The 16,277-nt window shown below is 39.5% G+C and overlaps 1 protein-coding gene across 1 annotated transcript in view; it reads left to right on the top strand.

Annotated features, from left to right (window-relative positions):
• Window positions 1-1,278: 1,278 nt before the first annotated feature.
• The window catches only part of SSPN (sarcospan), a gene marked incomplete at its 5' end in the record, with an annotated part of 49,304 nt that continues 34,305 nt past the window's right edge, over window positions 1,279-16,277 (top strand). The window contains 2 exons of the mRNA XM_081084155.1: window positions 1,279-2,578; window positions 2,912-2,989. Of these exons, the coding sequence (XP_080940281.1) occupies window positions 2,951-2,989 (39 nt within the window). The remainder of the gene's footprint in view (window positions 2,579-2,911; window positions 2,990-16,277) is intronic.

The following is a 16,277-nucleotide window of genomic DNA, read 5'->3' as shown; positions in this document are numbered from 1 at the left end:
GAACTAAAATTGGAGTAGGGAAGGTCTGTGGAGGGACTCTCATGTCCTACCACTCAAGGTCAATTACCTGAAACAGGAAGCTGTCGATTACTCCAAACAAGAAGACAGCTGTTATAGACCCAACAGGAGGAGACACCCCTTGTATCCCCAAACAGGAAGTGCAGCTACTTTACCACTCCAGCAGGAGGAAGGGAGGCTTTCCTCTTGCCCAGCAACAAGCCCAGCCAATGGAAATGCCAGGGCTCAACCAATGAGAAACTGTCTTCACCTGAACTCTTACTTTCCTCCAGCGAATTTATATTTTTCTCTTGCTGATGACTTCCTCCCCTCACCCTCTTTTCTATAAAAGCCTTCCACCTTGTTTAACCCCTTGGAGGGTCTCCCTGCTTGCTAGATGAGCTGCTGCTCAATTCATGAATCATTTAATAAAGCCAATTAGATCTTTAAATTTACTCAGTTAAATTTTGTTTCTTAACAGAGCTCTTCTACAAGCTCTCTTGGAACCAGAGACCTGGGCAAGATTAAGGACTTAGTTGAAATAAGTTGGTGAATTTATGTTTCATCTTCTTTCTTCTCCTGGAAGTGTGAACAAATGATGAAACTGCTAAAAAGGAAAGGCAGCGTGCTAGAAGGAGGCCGTGCAATTTGCCCTTGAAAATTCAGAATCTAGATCATTAGCCGTGAATCTGAGTTGGAGGTGCTGAATATTCATTCACACGGTTGTGCACATAGTGGCAAGATTTCTTTTCTCGACAAAATGAACAGAATGTCCTGACACCTTTAGACGCTAGGGTGCTTGCAGAGCCTAGTCAGAGGCACAACGCGGGAAGAGACTTTCTCTTCACCTCCCACACCACTCCAAAAAGCACCGCCGTTATGCAACATCACATACAAAATTTCATTGCTACAAAATAGAAGCTAAACCACTAACTTTAAGAAATTTAATTTTTCCTCCGTAACTGTCCTCTGGACTTTCTGGGTACACAGCATATTTTTTCCCCAATCTAAAGTTTAGTTTTCAAGTTCATGGTTAAATAACTAGGCAGTTTTAGTCCAGAGATAGATTCTGGAGTGAAAGAAACATTATTTTACGATACATAGAAACTTGAAAGGCATTTGACTTCTTTTGAGAGGAATGAAAATTAAATCAGATTCTCTGTCTTTTCATCACCTTCATAATCATACAGCATCTCGTACAGAGTTGACAGTATTCAGCAGAATGGATAGCTCTGGAAGGGAGGAATTAAAACATCCCTATTGTCTGTTAGTCTACTCAGATGTACACATGGATGTACCCACTATAATCCATGTCAGTTGGACTGTGTTCCAAGGAAGATGTTGTTTGGGGCAAGAAGTAGCCTTCACAGGAAGCAGAATGAATCTCTTACACTGCACAGAATCTCACACAAGTTCTACTTTTGTTTTCTTTCTCACTTTGGTCATATCAGTAAAAAAGCTGTGATCTCTGTGAAAATCTTTTCCCTTGCTTAGAGTTTAGTACTCATATATATTTTTTTAATCCAAAGAAAGCTGTTGTCAATATAGTTTGGAAAACTTTTATTTTATCTGCCTCTTTGTTTATCCAAATTCCATGTTATCTTTTATTTGAAGACATGATAGTAGCAAAAGTGATGTGGTAAGACAATATTGTTATTTAGGACCAAAGTTTTACTCCATCATTCTGATTGTTGAAGGGAGATTAGTCAACAGTGATAGCCCTCTAACACTGTTTTATCATTACAATTGTTTTCTCTGTGGTGGCTTAGAAGGGGTGTGTGTGGTGAGAATGCATTCTAAAACCACAGTTTCTCAAGATTCCACAGGACAGTTTACAAAAGGCAATCAGGCAAGCTTATCTTAAAAAGAATGGTTCAAAAACAGAGACACAAAAATACAGATCAAAGTTTTGTTCCTTTTTCCTGGAGCGGGGAGGAGGGCATCAATGGGGGTGGGGACATCTGTAATACTTCCTGTAATAAAAATAAATTAAAAAAAAAATCTAAGGTCCAATTTCTATCCAAAATGGTCAATGTAAGAAATTGGAGACACGGTTGATGGTATTACGAAAGGGGTGTACAGATCTACTTCAAACCACAGTCACCCTTCCTCATGAGTTTCCTGAGGGATATAAACACAGGACATGTGGGAAATTGCTAACTGGCCTTGGACCCAGACACCCTTGCAGGTTGCAGTGTGATTCTCAGCTGGATCACAAAGCCCAGGCTGGTCATCATGGCCACGCCACAGCTCCTGGTCATCATCCCAAATCCTACTGCAGTCTAGCTGGCTGCATGGAAGGAAGAAACTGGGGGAAAGGAACATGCCATCAACTAAGAGCACCGAGGGGCCCTAAATAAGCCTTCCAAGGAAGCAGCCCCTGACGCAGCCTGCTACCCTTGCTTATCGGTGAAACTTGAAGGGAGAAGGAGCAAGCAAGCTTGTCCTACCTCCAGCCACTGTACCAGTGGGTGCTCTGGATTCTAAAAGACCTACAACAACTTCCTGGGGTGCAGTCAATGTGTGGAGTGGAAAATGAGAAGATTCCTGCTCCATAGCCTACAGATGACAATGTGGATGGGTGAGGTATTTTCTTTCTGGATTTTCAAAGCACTGTGCATATTTAGAAACGGCTATTATTTATTACACTCTATTACAGTCTGTCCTATTCAATTCTCCTTGTGCTAACACAGTTCCTAGCACACAGTAGCTAACCAGTAATGCTTTATAAGTAAAGTCTACTATATAAAAAAATAGAATGTAAGATCATATAAATAAAACGTATGTGATACATATAATGCTATAGAAGTTTTTTTAAAAAAAGTAGCTCAATGGCTTGGGTGGCTAGGAAAATCTTCACAGAGATGCTGGGCTTGAGGTAGACCTTTCAAGTAAACCTTGTATTTATACACAGGAGGCGTGGCCCGTGACCGGGACTGTGGACTCTCTTTGGATGTTGGAGAAGAGTGACAAGTCAGCTGTCACTTTGAAAGTTAGTATAAACTGGAAATCTGACAAATGACCATCATTGGTAAATATTTATTCCATTTAATGGCATAATTCATTTCTCTTCTAGATGGCACCCATAGAAGAAAGACTATCATAGAAATTAGTACGTTAATAGAAACATTTTATCTCATAGAAAAGAAGGGAGCAAAAATGTTAACTCCTGGAATAATTGGAGTGAGGTCCTTTTGAAACTAAGTTTTTAAAAATTTTAAAAAAATACATTTTATTTATTTTATTTTATTTTATTTTTACAGAGAGGAAGGGAGAGGGATAGAGAGTTAGAAACATCGATGAGAGAGAAACATCGATCAGCTGCCTCCTGCACACCTCCTACTGGGGGATGTGCCCACAACTAAGGTACATGCCCTTGATTGGAATCAAACCTGGGACCTTTTAGTCCGCAGGCCGATACTCTATCCACTGAGCCAAACTGGTCAGGGCAGGTGTTTTTTAAAAAAACATTAGAATGTAATGGCCTTTTAGAGGACAATGGAAAAATTGGAAGGGGAGGAACATATCGCCCATGTCTCGCTGCCCCCAAGCAACTGCTCACACCATCTCAATGAGTCTTTCCTAGGTGCTGGTTTATTCTTATTAAAACTCAAACAACTCACTTCACTAATCATTTCACATTTCCTCTCTTTTCTTCTCTTGTGTTACTTCCTATATTCTCCCTAAACAGGATGTACAAGAAAATTAAATTATTTTTATTTAAAATATGGATTATTAAAGCTTTTAGGAACAAAACTTAAACCATTGCTTTAACTTGGTAATATTAGTGCATGATACTGAAAAATACCCTTTTCCAAAATTTACATGATGAATTGTTTATTGTAGATTGCTTATTGACAAAAAAATATGGCTGAGTTAAAAAAAAAAAAGATGTTGAAGAAAGTTGCAAAAGATTGACAGGCCTGGGGTTTATGAACGCCATCAAGACTGTGGCTCTTCAGTATTCAGGGACCTGAGAGAAGACTGACCTCCCAGCGGCTGGCCATCAAGTTGGGTTGTTAGAGTCAGTCACCCCCTCCTTACCTTGTCCTGGTCTGATTATCCCCTTACTACCCTGGGGAAGAGGAGCAAAAAAGTGAAACTAAGAAGGATTGTCTTCAAGGACTAGGCACAGGGAAGGCACTGCTGGCTGGGTGATCCGGTGAGGCAAGTCCGAACCAGTAGGCCTGACCTGACACATTCTGGAGTCAGCTCATAGATGAGTAACCACAGGTATGAATGATCACCCTGCCATGCCACCCAGTTCCCAACCACACAGTCCGTGCGCCTTAGGTTGTGACATGCTATAATAGAATCACTTTGTCCTCTGTGCCTTACACAATTCTGTCCTCACAAGTGTAACATTTTATTACAATTCTGTTTATATGTCTGTGTCCATCCCTCCAGTTGAATGTGAGCTCCCTGGGAGCAGAAACCTGCCTTTTTACCGCCAGTGCCTACTTGGTTACTTGGTGATGTTAGGCCCTCCAGAAATATTTATTAAATGAGTTTAAGAAAGAATGTCATACAGGCAGCCACCACTGAGGAATTGCTACCAAGAAGAAATAAATGATACAGTTAGAGTTAGTGTTTGGCAAAAGAATGCTTCCTATTGCCTTCAAGGATGGTAAGGGTGTGAAACTTAGCTTGAGGTGTGTCCTGGGCAGGTTTTGAGAGTAGGACTTAATCACAAGGGTACATCTCAAACCTACTAAATGCCCAGACTCTACCCTGAACATAACTAACTCCAAGTAAAAGAAAACATTTGTTGTTGTTTTTAAAATATGTTTTTATTGATTTCAGAGAGGAAGGGAGAGGGGAGAGATAGAAACATCAATGATGAGAGAGAATCATTGATCAGCTACCTCCTGCATGCCCCCCACTGGGGATCAAGCCCACAACCCAGGCATGTGCCCCTGACTAGAATCGAACCCAGGACCCCTTCAGTCCGCAGGCTGACGCTCCATCCACTGAGGCAAATCAGCTAGACTATTGTTTTTTAATTAAAATTTTTTTCTTCTTTTTTTTTTTGTAATTTCTAAATTTTTCTTTTTTAAAAAAATTCTTTATTGTTGAAAATATTATATATGTCTCCTTCCCTCCCCCCCCCCCATTGTCCTCTTCCCAGCCCACCCAAGCCCTCCAGCCTAGGCCTTCACCCCCCTCTCCACCCCCTATTGTCTGTGTCCATTGGTTATGCTTATATGCACTCAAGTTCTTTGGTTGATCTCTTACCCCCGCCCCTCCCCCCACTCTCCCCTGCCTTCCCTCTGAGGTTTGATAATCTGTTTGATGCTTTTATGTCTCTGGATCTATTTTTTTTTTCATCAGTTTATGTTGTTCATTATATTCCACAAATGAGTGAGATCATGTGATATTTATCTTTTTCTGACTGGCTTATTTCACTTAGCATAATGCTCTCCATTTCTATCCATGCTGTTGCAAATGGTAGGAATTCCTTCTTTTTTACAGAAGCTCAGTATTCCATTGTGTAGATGTACCTCAGTTTTCTAATCCACTCAGTGTACCATAGGTTTTTTTAAATTTTTTAAATTTTGTTTTATTACTTAAAGTATTATAAAGAGTATTACATATGTCTCCTTCCCCCCCACTTAACATTCCCCTGGCCTCCCCTACCCCCCAGTGTCTTATGTCCATTGGTTATGCTTATATGCATGCATACAAGTCCTTTGGTTGATCTCTTACCTGCCTCCTCCCGCCCCCCAACCCTCCCCGGCCTTCCCGCTGTAGTTTGACAGTCTGTTAGATGCTGCTCTGCCTCTTATCTATTTTTGTTCGTCAGTTTCTAATGGTCTTTATTATCCATAAATGAGTGAGATCATGTGGTATTTTTCTTTCATTGACTGGCTTATTTCACTTAGCATAATGCTCTCCAGTTCCATCCAAGCTGTTGCAAATGGTAAGAGTTCCTTCTTTTTTACAGCACATTTATATAAATGTGATTAGACATTTATATAACGTATGAAGTGATCACCCTGATAAGTCTAGGACCCATTTGGTGCCATACATAGTCATTACAGTATTATTGACTATATTCCATATGCTATACTTTATATCCCCATGTTTATTTTTATAACTGGAAATTTGTACATCTTAATCCCTCCCCCTTTTTCATCCAGTACCCAAAACCCCTCCTATTTGACAATCATCAAAATGTTCTCTGTATCTATGAGTTTGTGTCTGTTTTGTTTGTTTACTTATTTTGTTTTTGAGATTCCACATATAAGCAAAGTCATATGCTATATCTTTCTCTGACTTATTTCATTTAGCACAATAACCTCCAGGTCCATCCATGTTGTCACAAATGGCAAGATGTCATTCTTTTTTGTAGCTGAGTAATATTCTATAATATATGTGCACTACATCTTTATCCATTCACCTATCAATGGATACTTAGGTTGCTTCCATATCTTGGCCCTTGTAAATAACACTGCAATGAATATAGGGGTGCCTATGTCTACAAGAAAACATTTTAAATGCATTACAGGTGAGTCTGACCTGCATCCCTGGCTAAAAATCAGTGCATGCGAGTATCTGTTAATATACTACTTAATTTATGATTTAGGCCAATAAGAGAGCAACAAAAGTTCCAGGTGTAAATAACTAACTGAGCATGATGCTCTACTAGTACAAATACAATTAAGCTAAAGGTGATACAGATTTTAACATGGCACTCGGCATTTCCCCACGGGCCAAGTTAAACAGGTTTGTGAATTGACAACTTATAAAATGTCTGTCTGCCCTACAATGGCCCCGTATCTTCCTACACAGTCTGACAGAAAATGTGTTATTTTAATATTCCTATCTTTTTGGGAATAAATGTATGGCTCACCCGTCACTTCCATATATTGTCCTTATGCTGCTGTTGAGCTGTAATTGCAGAGCTGAGGGTGCTCCTGGGCAATACGGAGGTTTACCTGGGTGGGTGCATTCGGCAGTCAGGGCACCTCCAGTTTCAAGGGTTAGAAATAACTCAAGAAACCTGAGGAGTGTCTCCTGGCTTCGTGTACATTTACCCACTCAACGAATATTGATGGAGCCCTGGTGTCTGCCGAGAAGGATGGTGCGGTGGTGAGCGAGACAGTCTCCTGTCTTGTCCATCGAGAGTGAGCTTGCTTCAGGCGTCATTGTTTTTGGAGACTCAAGAAACATCTCCCCCTTCCTTTGTTTTGACCATCCCAGCCTCTTTGCTCATTGGCTTTGTTCTCACGTGTCATAGAAAGACTCCCTCCAAGTGGGGCAACAGAATTCCTCCCTCTGGCAGCCTCCCTTCCAGAAGGAAGAGAGGACCGCTTCCATCCCAGCATCCTTCCCCCAGGCCTGATGGAAGGACTCTGATGCATCCTGCCTTGGCCTTGTCCTGCATGTGCCTGAGCCTTACACCCAGGGGAGGGGGCAGGGATACGACCAGTGCCCCAATCAAGTCCGATAGCCAACTCCTGTGGTTCTGGCGTGGACAGCAGTCACACAAAACCATACTGGGTGGTGAGGGGCCATTCCCCAACACATAGAAGGATTTTAGGCCCCAAACAAAGACATCCACCATCCCATGAGTGATATTTTAGGGAATATAACGTGAAAAATGTGAACACTTTTCTGTTAAACTTTAATCTAGCTTAATGTTAGATTATTAAAACACTGTTTTTAAATTTTTTATTGAATTTATTGGGGTGACACTGGTCAATAAAATTACATAGATTTCAGGTGTGCGATTCTGTAACACATCATCTGTATATTGTATTGTGTGTTCACCACCCCAAGTCAGGTCTCCTTCCATCACCATTTATCCCCCCATACCCTCTTCTACTTCCCCACCTCCCGTTCCCTCTGAAAACATTGTTTTTAAAGTGGCAGCAATTCGGTAACTTCTGTGAAATAATTTGAAATCCACTGGGGAAACCAAGCGTGAATCCCCTGCTTATTTTGAGGCAGCCTTCACAAGATGCTTAGCAAAAGATTACACAATAAAATGAGGTCCTTCTAAGACAGCGGTTCTTAACCTGTGGGTCGAGACCCCTCTGACGGTCGAACAACCCTTTCACAGGGGTCGCTTAAGACCATCCTGCCTATCAGATATTTACATTACGATTCATAACAGTAGCAACATTACAGTTATGAAGTAGCAACGAAAATAATTTTATGGTTGGGTCACAACATGAGGAACTGTATTTAAAGGGCCAGAAGGTTGAGAACCACTGTTACTGGGGGTGGGTGAAAGACAGCATTTGACTCTGGTCACTTCCCTGAAGCAGGGGGCGGGGTCAAAGGTCAGATGAGGCACTCAAAAGAAACAGAAACCACTAGAAGAGGAGGGTGGGGGGGGGAAGTCATCTTTCTTTAGGGATCATTCCGGAAAAGTCCCAGAATTACAGAGTTGGGTGAGAATACAGAGGTGGTGGTGAGGGGGAAAAAATTATATTGTGAAGTAAAGCACTAATTCAGTAGCTGAAACTTCAGAGCATCAGGCAGCGAGTAAAGCAGAAGGACAGGGAGGGTTCTATTTTTCTGTGGAGAGTGTAGGAGGAGAAACAATGAAAGCAGAATTGCCAAAGAGAAATTTCAGAGAGCGATAATGCATAGGAAAGGGAAGGGAATAAGAGAAGAGGGCAGGGTTAGGATAATAGCTAACAATTATGGGTTACTTACCCGTGCCAGGGAATGTTCTGTGTGTTTTCATGAACTATTGTATTTATACTTCATAGCAACCTTCTGAGGCAAGTACTTCTAATATTTACATGTTACAGAAAGGAAATTGAGGCTGAGAGAGGTGAAGGAACTTGTCCACATCGCACAGCTGGTAAGAATTAGGAGGTTGGAAGTCAGGCAGTCTGAGTCTAGCCCTTGCGCTTGTACTGAGTAAAAAATGAGAGCGAATTCATAGAAGAATGGTTGGAGAAAAGAACCAGGCCTACAAGGTTTTGTCTGACGGTCAAAGCTGTCTTTTAATGTGGTAATGACTGTGTATGGAAACAAGTTCAGGGGCTTGTAATTCCATGGAAACTTACATTACAATAAAAATGGTAAAAGATATCAATCTGCTGAGAGTCAGACAATGACTCAGCTATTCAAACTAAGGAGGAAGATTAGTGGTCAAAGTGAAAATCCTATAGTTTGCTTACAACACATAGGATTTGAAAAATAACTTTGATGTGTTCTTTAATGTTATTATTTTAAAAACCTGGTTATAATTTATCTAGAGTATCCCAGTCATGTTGTTCCTCAAGATCAGTGGTTCTCAACCTTGGCTGCACATTAGAATCACCTGGGAATCTTTTTAAAATCCTGATTTCTGGGCCTCATCCTCCGGAAATTCTGTTTCTTTGTTATGGGGTGGGACCACAATATTAGTAACAAAGAAACAGAATTTCTGGAGGATGAGGCCCAGAAATCAGGATTTTAAAAAGATTCCCAGGTGATTCTAATGTGCAGCCAAGGCTGAGAACCACTGCTCAAGATGATTCTTAAAACAAAAATTTAAATGTACAGAGAAAATATGAGATTCTAGGATTTTAAGAAATATTATTAATATCAGAGAGATCTGAATCCTCATGAATCTTGTATGTAAACTGTATTTATGATTTATCAATATTAACACCACACAATGTTATTTGTACTGTGTGTCGGACCAATCATGACTAAGAAAGCCTGGTGTCTACCTTGATGGTGCTTTTATTTTATTTATTTTTTTAAATATATTTTATTGATTTTTTACAGAGAGGAAGGGAAAGGGATAGAGAGTTAGAAACATCAATGAGAGAGAAACATTGATCAGCTCCCTCCTGCACACCCCCTCTGGGGATGTGCCCCAACCAAGTACATGCCCTTGACCGGAATTGAACCTGGGACCCTTGAGTCTGCTGGCCAACGCTCTATCCACTGAGAAAAACCGGTTAGGGCTGATGGTGCTTTTAATCTCATGGCACGTTTTAAACTAATTACTAAAATTCTGCGGCACACCAAAACATATATTTATTGCTGATCTGACAAAAAGTAGGTATGACTTTGATTCATTCACACCAGATGGCTATTGTGTTGACTGTTGCCATTTTTTTTTTATTTGACAGTCTAGGCCAGTGATGGCGAACCTTTTGAGCTCGGCATGTCAGCATTTTGAAAAAACCTAACTTAACTCTGGTGCCGTGTCGCATATAGAATTTTTTTTGATATTTGCAACCATAGTAAAACAAAGACATATTTTTGATATTTATTTTATATATTTAAATGCCATTTAACAAAGAAAAATCAACCAAAAAAATGAGTTCGCGTGTCACCTCTGACACGCGTGTCATAGGTTTGCCATCACTGGTCTAGGGAAAAGACGTCAGTGCTTCTGACTAAATAGTCAGGTATTGCATGTTTTAAAAATTCTTGCGGTGCGCCGGTTTAAAATTGCTGCTCTAGACCCTAATCAGCATCTGTTCTTGCTACCCTGGGCCTTGGCAGGAATATCTGGACTTAGAGCAAGAAGAAAAAATGTCGCCTTGGGCAAGTCACTTAACCACTCTGAAGAAATTTCAACTTCATTTTGGTTAGACTTAAAGATATAATATGTAAGAGTATTTTGTAACTTATAAATATGTGTATCATATATACATATATACATATATTCTAGAAATTATTCTTATTGTAATTCATAGAAAATTGTTTTTGTTCTTTTAGAGAAAATTTTCAGGAAATAATGTATTTTCATTAAAATTTATCTATACTTATGAGATATAGCAATAACGTGCTGTGGGATAGGATGTAGAGTTAGAATGGCTCTATATCTAAAATCTGCCTCATTTAGAATAAAAATATTGCTTATACACAGAGCCTAGAAGATATGAGTTCTCTCAAATGTTTTCCTCCCACTCCTGCAAACTCAACTGCACTTTATCTAGTCTTTCATTCTTTCCTCCCATCTCAGTCTACACGGGGACTTTCCTTCTGACTAATTCTCCCACCTCAAGGAACTTATCTGATCAACTGTCCAAAAAAGGATATTATCCCTCTAGCTATAGGCTTTTCTCTTTCTTTCCTCTCATAGCTAAGATTTTCCACAGATTTTTTTGTACCTCTTTCCCCCCTCTGTCCTCTTAAACTCACTGAAATCTTGAAACTGCTATATGGGATTGCTTTGGCAAAGGCAACCAATGACCATCTTGCCACTAAAATCTGTGGACACTTTATGTTTATCTTACTTGGTTTCTCTGTGGAGTTCAAGGACAGAGTGAATTTGAGGCACATTTGGGACATTCAAATGGAAATGTGGGTAGGTAGTTACATTTGCAGATCTAGCGCTAAGGAAAGAAGTCTGGGCTCTTTGAATAGATTTGGGAGTTTTCATTGAAATCATGGAGCGTATCGTGTTAGAAGGAAGAGGACCAAGAAAGAAACCAACCTTTAGGAGATCAGCCAAGGAAGCACAGTTCATGAAGTTATTGAGGGGAGGGTATGGTGGTTTTAAAATATGGTTTTGATTGTTTGATACTCTTTCTTAATTTTTCTCCTCTTGAATGTGGGCTGGACCTAGTGACTCCCTTCTAAAGAACAGAATGAGGCTCAGGTGTTGCTAAGTGACTTCTGAGGCTGTGTCATAAAAAGGATGGCTTCACCATGTTTTCTCAATCTCTGAATCTCTCGTTCTGATTGAAGCCAGATACCGTGTTGTGAGGACACACAACAGCCCTGTAGGGAGGCCAATGCCTGGAGAGACCACACGGAAAGGCACCAACTTGCCGATCAGATTAGTGAGCCTCCATGAAAGCAGATCTTCCTGCCTCAGTCAAAACTTCAGATGATTCTGAGTCTTTCAGCTGAGACTCCAGAAAATGTGATGAAATAAACTATTCTTGCTTTGCCCTGACTATTTGACTCATAGAAACCATGGAAAAATAATTATTGTTGTTCCAAACTACTATTTTAGGGTGATTTATTAGACAGGAATAGATAAGTAATTCTGAGGAGCCAGAAAGGCAGGAAGAAAAGAATTTTGTAAGGTAATTTAAATTCAAAACAAAACAAAACGCACAAACTTTATTTTTTAAATTGTTAATTCGTTATGGATACACAGTGACTCCTTGTATTTCTCTTGTTATTACGTTTAAAAAATTGAGACATCGTTACATACAATAAACATGCACAGACCTTAAATGCTGTTCAGTGAGTTCTCACAGTTGTTTGCACCCATGTAACCACCACCCAACGCAAGATACAGAAGACTTCCGTCACCCTAGCAAGCCCCCTTCGGCTCCTTTCTAGTCAGCTCTCTCATCCCAAGACCAAATCACTTTTTAAATTCAATGATCACAAGTTAGTTTTGCATTTTTATTTTTATATAAATGGAATTATGCAATGATATTTTCTGTCTGATTCGTTTTGCTCAGCAAACTATTGGTGAGATTCATTCATGTCATTGCCTATATCAGTAGTTCACTCCTACTTATTAGCAAGTAGTATTCCACTGTATGAATATACCACAATTTACTTATACATTCTTCACTTCTTATTTCTTTTGGAAAAAAAAAGTTTGTCTTTTTAAGTTGATTTTAGAGAGAGAGGAAGGGAGAGGGAGAGAGAAACCTCTATTGGCTGCCTCCTGCATTCCCCTGGGGATTGAGTCCACAACCAGGGCATGTGCCCTGACCAGGAAATTGAACCAGCAACCTTTTGGTGCACAGAACAATGCCCAACCAATGGATTCACCAGCCACAGCCTCTCTTTATTTCTTAAATAAAATAAGTATATTTCTTCTTCATTATTGTGGACATGTCAAAATTACACGGACAAAACTTACATGTACAAAGTTACGCGGAAAAATTGATATCATTATAAATATCATATAAATAGGTAGAATGCATTAGGGAATGATTGATAGTAACCATCTCTACGGACTCTTTATAGAATAAGAGTTATAAACGCTCTGTTGATCATAGTGAGTACACTGCCCCTAAGACATTTAACTTGAAAATATGAACTGTTATGCAAAAAATCATAAATAGGTCAATTATTCTGAGAAGAAACTTGAGCCAAAAGACACAGAATTAATGACACAGAAATAAAAAAAGGAAAAGAATAGAGAGTTATTTGTTGTACACACACACACACACACACACACACACAGATCAGCAATATTTCTAGACTCATGTATGGAGGCCAGTGAGACATATGAGCCAATGGTGAGTTCAGTTCTCTGTGGAGTGTCTGATACTTCTTTAAATCAAATCTGAATGAGCATTTTTGATATATTTAACTACACATTAAAGAGATTTGATATAGACTTTGGAACTGTAATAATTTTTTCCATGAAATCTTTATTTTGTTCTTGGTGAGTCCAAGATCATGTGTTCAGAAATATGTGGGTTTGGAGATTATTTTCAGGTGGATTTCCCAAGGCCATTTTGTTAATGACACTTGTTTTAAAAAGAGTTATCATCATCCCAGTTCTGAACTTCTAAAGCAGAAACAGTTCGAAATAATGTTGAAATTGAGATACAGCAAAGAGAGATACTAAGCTTGATTTTGTTATTTTCCCCAGAGGATCAAAATAATCTCAAATCCTTTATGTTGACTACTCTCCTGCACTTTCTAATTTATAATCTCTTGTCATTTTTGAGTTATAGGAGCAGCCAATAGAGTATCTGAAAAACACTTTGTTTCTACTTTGCCTTTCTTCCCGGTAATATAAATATCTGAAGAGGTTATTGCTTACCCTATAAAAGAGAGGCATTAGAATTTATGAATACTAAAGAAGCCATGTTCATTTCTGTTAAACTATGTGAAAAGCTGGAAACGGTGGCTTTTCTCATAGAAAAAGATATATTAAAGGGAGCGCTCTCCCTTCTGTATCCGTAAGGACCTTTTGATCCCATTTTAGCCCTGATTACTCTCTATCTGTAACCTCTGGACAACTTTCCTCACCCTGTTTTTTGTTTTTACTTTCCTGTATGAATTAAGTGGAAATACTGTCCTCATCAATATCATCTCATGGTATCGCCAACGATCAAGCCCTCAGGCCCAGATTCCAGCATGCAGCCGGAAATCTGAGCAGGTGGGAGGCCCCTATACCGCTGCCTGCTTCCCCGGAAGCTGAACACTGGAGTCAGGATTACAATTTATCCGGGCTGTTGTTCGCTGCTACTGGTTTCATTTGTAACTTGTCGCAGCTAGGCAATTAAAAGGAAGGCTTTAGAAAAGAAAGTATGTACAACTGTTTTGTAACTGTGAGCCTCACTAGTTCTGAAACTTAAAAGACAAACCTACAGGAGCACCCTATTATTTTGTTTTATTCTAATTTATACCTAACTTAAGGTTTTGAGGAATAGGGATATTTTATTCTTAACTAAATGACAGCCCAGCAGTATGGTTAGCCAATAGAGCCTGCATCTAGTTATATATTTGTAATAGGAATAATGGTCTCCATCAACGATTGTATACAGGGTTGGGCAACAGTAGGTTTACAGTTGTAATATAAACAAATAATACAATAATCAATAAATAATAATACAAGAATAAACTGTTTTTGCATACTCACAACTGTAAGCCTACTGTTGCCCACCCTGTATATTATGGTGGTGAATCAAGATATTTTTGTACAGTTCTCAGGTAGCTATAGGTTCAAGGCCAATAGCTAATTCTATGATAGATGAAATACTACCCATGATCATTAAATTGTTTTAAATCACGAACAATTTAAACAGCCTAACACCCATTTGTTTGCCTATAGGTAATTCACAAGAGTTCACATTTGGTTACCTTCACCTCCATCCCCAAATAGGAGTGTGACTTATTAATCTGGTTACTTAATAATTCTGATATTCATTTTGCATCTTTAGAAGTGGAAACTGTAATTATAAGGTGTTTCTAAGGAGTAACAACAGTAAGGTATGTAAAGCACCTAGCATGTGTTTGTTACAGAATAGAATAGATACTCAGTATTTGGAAGCTATATTATTCATACTAACAAATAATTCCAGGTGGTCAGTTAGCTTCCTAAAAATGTTTAGTATATTTAGATAGAAAAAAGTAAGTATTGTTCTGTTTCATTTGTTTTGTTCTCAGTCATGGCCAAATCAGGTGGGTAGCTTATGTAACACCAGCTTTTGTCTGTTCTCCCTAGAAACCCTAATGGTGTAATGGCCGCAAAGCAGCTGACAGTGACCCTATGTCAGTGCAACTCCTCAGGTTGAGGGCTGCTTCTGCTGCTCTAGGGGGAACAGGGGGGCCGCGGTTTGGATTCTGCTTCCCAAGCTACTGCAATGTGTTCCACGGACCTTATTTTTTCTCACTGATCCAGAAGGAAGGTGGAAGGAAAACAATGACATTCATAACATAAGGAATAATATATTTTATGTCTTCAAAGGTACCTTTGTGTGGACTAACTAGGCTGTTTCAAGGAGAGCTGATGACAATTAGGGTATAATTCTGAGGAAACAGAGCAGAGTTAGACTTTAAATGTGCTGAGATAGAACAATCTAGGAGTATCTATTCTAGTATCTTGGCAACATCATTTATTTTTTTAATACAGCGTTCTGATTGTTCACATGACCATACCAATGTGATATATAAATACTCCAAAGTGAAGGGATCATTTCTTAGTGGTTTCACTGAAATTCTAAGTGCTACTGAGAAGTATGTGGGAATAAGAAGAATCAGTTTTATTGATTAGTTCTATGACTTTGGGCAGGGGCCACATTATGTCTTGAACATCCTTAATATTGTCGCACACTGTAGGTGCTTTTAGAATTTCCTAAATGTAGACTGAGACAAATGCGGGAGTCCTAGGTGCATAATAACCCCCCCCCCCCCCAGGCACGGTTGTGGAAATTAGTGAAGACTGGCTGGGGACTCCACATAAACAGTTAAAAGAGCTTTTAAAAAAAAGTACATGTGAGAGAGTTCACAATGAGCCCAGCATCTCTGTAAACAGTTATTTCAAAAGCAAATACCTCAATGGGAGAAACGCCTTTGTCAGTTAGATTGCAGAACTTAAAAAAGAAAAAGAGCCCGTGCCTTTGTTGGGAAAGAAACAGTTGAGCTCCTGGAAACGATTTCACAGCTTGGAGCCCAGCGATGCCTATTTTAGATTAAATTGTCTATTAATTAAACTGAAATGATTTAAACATTCGTCACCTTGCATTGCACCTCTCAGAAAACAAAAAAACAAAAACAAAAATCTTGGGGTTTGGAATGATGACAACAGACATTCTCCCCCGCCCCCCGCCCCCCCAGCAGCCCGCCTGTTTAAAGGATTGAAGAGGCCAAGGCACCCGCGCCGGCTC

Source organism: Myotis nattereri, assembly GCF_964212035.1.
Source record: "Myotis nattereri genome assembly, chromosome: 2".
In the NCBI taxonomy this organism is placed as follows: domain Eukaryota; kingdom Metazoa; phylum Chordata; class Mammalia; order Chiroptera; family Vespertilionidae; genus Myotis; species Myotis nattereri.
This window is presented reverse-complemented; position numbering and strand designations above follow the sequence as displayed.